The sequence below is a fragment of the Phaethon lepturus genome, unplaced genomic scaffold (assembly GCF_000687285.1).
Source record: "Phaethon lepturus isolate BGI_N335 unplaced genomic scaffold, ASM68728v1 scaffold21564, whole genome shotgun sequence".
Classification (NCBI taxonomy): Eukaryota; Metazoa; Chordata; class Aves; order Phaethontiformes; family Phaethontidae; genus Phaethon; species Phaethon lepturus.
In genome coordinates, this window is record NW_010535753.1 from 19,588 (window position 1) to 24,347 (window position 4,760).

General features: G+C 50.5%; 1 protein-coding gene across 1 annotated transcript; it reads left to right on the top strand.

Annotated features, from left to right (window-relative positions):
- The first annotated feature begins 235 nt into the window (after positions 1 to 235).
- On the top strand, positions 236 to 3,495 carry ATF4 (activating transcription factor 4). Its single transcript, XM_010285966.1, has 3 exons — positions 236 to 576; positions 1,729 to 2,043; positions 2,553 to 3,495. Exons 2-3 carry the CDS (start codon positions 1,827 to 1,829, stop codon positions 3,401 to 3,403), a joined length of 1,068 nt encoding a protein of 355 aa, XP_010284268.1. The 5' UTR covers positions 236 to 576; positions 1,729 to 1,826; the 3' UTR covers positions 3,404 to 3,495.
- Positions 3,496 to 4,760: the final 1,265 nt, after the last annotated feature.

Sequence of the window (4,760 nt, forward strand, 5' to 3'; positions counted from 1 at the left end):
CCCCCCTATGCGAGCGCCCTGTCTTTGTTGGCGGCAAACTCCCCCCCCCGCCCCGCTCCCCGCGGGAGGGGGCGTCCTCAGCTGCTCTGATCACGTGATGCGGCCTCGCCTGGCGGGGAGACGGACGGCGCGGATGTACATCATATAGTTCCTCCGCTGCTGCTCCGTCCTGGAGTGGTAGCTTTTGTCTGTGGCTCCCGCGAGTAAACTGGAGCAGAATGGCCGGAAAGAAGGACAGAAAGATAAGCTACAGGCCGGCGGGTGCTGGTGAGAGGCAGGTGACCCTTGGCGGAAGGACACATCACTGCCGGATCTTGTTTTGGTTAAGGCGGCTGCTATATAAACACCGTGCGCGGGCGGTGCCACCTCATTGTGTGTCTGTTGTCGCGGAAGTAGCTAGTGCTGGTGTGTGTTCGCGCAGCACTTTCCCGCGCCGCGCGGACCGGAGCAGCCTCCCCTCCCCTGGCCGCCATGGCTCTTTAAGGGCGGCAGGGCCAGCGGCGGCATCGGCCAGTGCAGCAGGCGCAGCAGCAGCGGCGGCGGCCTCAGCACATCCCCGGCATCTGCAACCATGGCGTGAGTATTGTGTGTGAGGGACGGGTATTCCCTCTCCAGTGTGTTGCTAGTCGCCCTCTTCCCCTTTTTTAAGTGGGATTTGGGGGCGGGTTTATCATCTGTATGGTAATGGATGGGATCTCTCGGAAAAAAGTACCTGGGTAATAAGATGGGGGGGGGAGGGGACATCCTTGTGGGGCTCGACCTCCCCGGGGCGGCGGGTATCAGAAATGGCAGGAAATACCATTTCAGAAGAAACTACGAGAACTCTTTGTGTCTTCTGTCGTTCAAGAACACTAGATTCCCAAAAGTTGGGGATTTTTTCCATTTTGTGGGAGCAAGAGTTAGTGCATTCCTAGGGAGGTTTTCTTTACTCCGCGTGGGGGAACGCTTCTGTAACTGGGGGGAAATGGGGTATCGGAGGCATCGGGGTTCTGAGAGTGTGAGTACCGTTTCGTATATAGTCCCGAGTAGGTTAAACGGGGGCTGTTCATAAGCTGGCAGCAGTACTGTAATCCCTTAATACTGTAGCGTTGTGTGCCCTTGGTTATGTAGAGGGGTTTCATAATCCTTTGGAAACAGCACTAAAAGGTGTGTGAGACACTCGATTCGGTTTCTTGCTCAAACGCCCTGTTTTGTCAGTGGGTTTATTTCGAAGAGGTCCGTTGTCCTTTTCCACCTCGTCTCTAGCACTGAGGACAAACACATCCTCGGTATTAAGCGGGACTCGGCCGTGCCAAGCCTCGGCGGCAGCCGGGAGGCGCCCGGTCCTGGAGCCGCGGTGGAAACGTGGCAAGATACAAAATGGCGGCGGCTGCCGGGGTGGGGAGAGGGACGCGGCAGGATCACGAAATGGCTGCGGCTGCTGGCGTGGCCGTGAGTCACGGCAGCGGGTGGGTGGGGCCGGCGCGAGCCGTGCCCATATTTGGGCATGAGGAAGCCGGGCCGCCCTTGCTGGGTTGCTCCCACCTGGAGCCTGCGGCTGGCTCTGGCGAGCCTTTAGTAAGAAATTAAGAAGTGCAGAGGTGTCCTGTTGCAGGAAACGGCAGTCCCGAAAATGGAGAGGTCATACAAGTCCATAAGAGTACCACCATACTTCCTGAAGTGGCATTGCTTTTAAAGAGCTACTGTGCTGATTGAACAAGTACTGATGAATTAAAGTTCTATTTGCAGGTTTTTCAAGGCACCGCACAGCAGCATTGCTGTAGTCGACAAAAAGACCCTCTACTTGTCTACATCCTTTGACATCAAAGCATTAAAAACTGACGAAGATGAGCCTCTTGAACAACGAGATGCTGTTGGGGGATTCATTATCCCCCTTCAGCCAGCCGTGTTCGGTGGCTGAGGAAAGTCTGGGACTCCTAGATGACTACCTGGAGGTGGCCGAGCCCCTCGGTTCGCATGGGTTCTCCAGCGAAAAGGCTAAGGCAGTCTCCTCCAATTGGCTTGCTGTGGACGGTTTAGGCAACACCATAGATAGCAGCCAGGGTAAGGTATTATTTGTTTGCATAAAATGTATCTGTTACAATGGCACATAATATATTTATTAACACTCCAATTAAATAAAATTGGGAGGTTTTCATAAATGGGAAGGTAACCTCACACACATACCTCTGCGTGGAAAGCATATGTGCTACACTGCTTACACAATACAGAATTGCTGGTTACTGGATTGGTGTTTGGTGAAGTGACACTTCTGTTGCCCTTCTAATAACATACAAACTGTTATGGTACTACTCTCTGGCAGAGGTCACAGGAAACAAGCATGGCTGTATATTTCACATGGCTCTGAATTCTTCAGGTGTTGGGTGTAAGAGCGATGGAATGTTGGAACAGCTGATGGCTTACATTGTACCCTGCAGGCTTCTGCAGCTAGTGGCAGATTTTTCTGATGGTTGTATTTTTTCGTACCAATAAGAAGAGATAGGGAAGGTGTTCTCAGTTTTTCTAGATTACTGCTGCTGGTTTACTGAAATGGTAAATTTTTTTTTGTACAGAGGATGCCTTCTCTGGCATGGAGTGGATGGTGGAGAAGATGGATCTGAAGGAATTTGATTTTGATGCCCTGTTAGGTATGGAACATCTGGAAGCCACCGTCTCACCAGACGAGCTGATGGCCACGTTGGAAGACACGTGTGATCTCCTATTTAACCCTACCATCCAGGAATTTCACAACAAAGAACCTCCACTGATAACTGACCTAATCACCCATCTCCCCGAATCTCCAATTGGAGCAGATCCAATGGCCCCATTGGCTTCCCTTTGGTCTTTTCCCCTCTCCCCAGGGTCTCTGACTTCCACTCCAGACCATTCATTTAGTTTAGAACTAGGTAGTGAAGTGGATGTTCTGGAAGGAGAAAGAAAACAGGAGGGCCCCACCTTTGTGGTAGTGATCACCAAGTCTGAGAAAGAGGAGGAGAACCATTCAGATGATAGTGGAGTATGCATGAGCCCAGACTCCTACCTGGGAACACCCCAACATAGTCCTACCAACTCAGTTGGATCTCCTATTGACAACCAGTTCCCTACAGATGCCAGCTGTGGCTCTGTGCGGTCCAAACCATATGATCATCCTGCAGAGAAGGTAGTATCAGCCAAGATGAAAGGAGAAAAGAAAATAGATAAGAAATTGAAAAAGATGGAGCAGAATAAGACAGCTGCCACACGTTACCGGCAGAAGAAGAGGGCAGAACAGGAGGCACTGTCTGGGGAGTGCAGGGAGTTGGAGCAGAAGAATCAGGCCCTGAAGGAGAAAGCAGATTCCCTTAGTAAGGAAATTCAGTACTTAAAAGATCTGATAGAAGAGGTCCGCAAGGCCAAGGGCAAAAGAGCTAGAGTCCCTGAGTAGGGTAGTCAGCAGTTTTTTTGTGCATGTATATAAGCCTGTTGCTTAAAGTTGTGTATTGCTGTATAATAAATTATTTTATAGTAAAGTTGCAATTTTCTGTGAGATAATTGGGTACCTGTAAAACATGCATAGCTTGTACCATGCTGTGGTGTAAATGCAAATGCCATAAGCTGTTTGGTTTACTATTCATGTCTTTGGAGAAGACAGGTAATGCCACTATTGAGTGCTGCTTGTTCTGGCTGCAGTGGAAGTGCATGAAGAGTGCTTGGAACCCTTCTCAGATAATACAGTGATGTGTGGCTTGTTGCCCACATACAGTTATATGTGAGTGGTACTACATCAGATAGATACACTGAAGTGAGCAGAGTGATGTGTCATACTGAGGTGCGCAGAGCTCATGAGCTGCGAAGGCATTGCATTTGAAGAATTAAACATGGGAGTCTATGGAAGATCTCGTGCACTCATCAGGAAAATATAGATGTTGGGAGGGTTTTAAGTTTTTAGGCTTGCCAGAGCTGAACATGCTGAAGGTGCAAGCTCCAGGGTACAAAAGGGGCGGGGGGAAGGCATAGAATTGGTTGTGAGCTTAAGTTGGAACTGAGGAGCTTCGTAGGAGCTCAGGAGGAGCAATGGCAGTGTTGAACTGGCTCTTTTGTTTTTTCATCTTGTGGGTCCCCAAACATGTCCAAAACATGAGCAGGAGGTGTGTTTCCTGGACGCATATGGGTGGGGTTGGGGTAGGGGCTGCCCTCACTGTGGTGTGTTGACTAGGATGAATGGGTGGGGTTATTCTTAGTGCTCTGAAAGATGGAAGACATTTGTGTACTGAAGTGTGAAAGACTTGAAGGCTTCTTCAGACAGCCACCAAGTAGCGTCAGTCACATTCTAAGGTGTAAACATACATTTGACTCTTCTACCAAGAGAACAGATGAGTTGGTGCATAAAGCCAGTTCGGCTCTAGCCCTGCGGTAACCGCGCAGCTGGTGAAGCGAAGGTGCTGGTGTGCCGGCGCAGCGCCTGTGCGCTGGGGATACAGGTAGGGGTTGTTGACAGTGAGCTGCAGCCTTGGCTCCTGGGGCTGGCGTTGCTCAGTGGGGCTGTGGTAGGCGAGGTAACGCTGGAGCGTGGCAACAGAAAAGATGCAACGCGGTGGGGGGGAACCACCCCGCTGAGATGGTGTCTGCTGCAGAGAACGTGAACACAAAGATGGCAAGCAGCAGCCTGCGTAGCAGGGTGGTTTCTGCCTGTAGATGTTAATTAGTGCCCTTCTGTTGGTGGGTAAGTTTACAGCCTTCCCACTCAATGCAAGGAAATTTTTTTGTGGTTAGTTCAAGTTCTGTGAGTTCTAGTTCTGAAT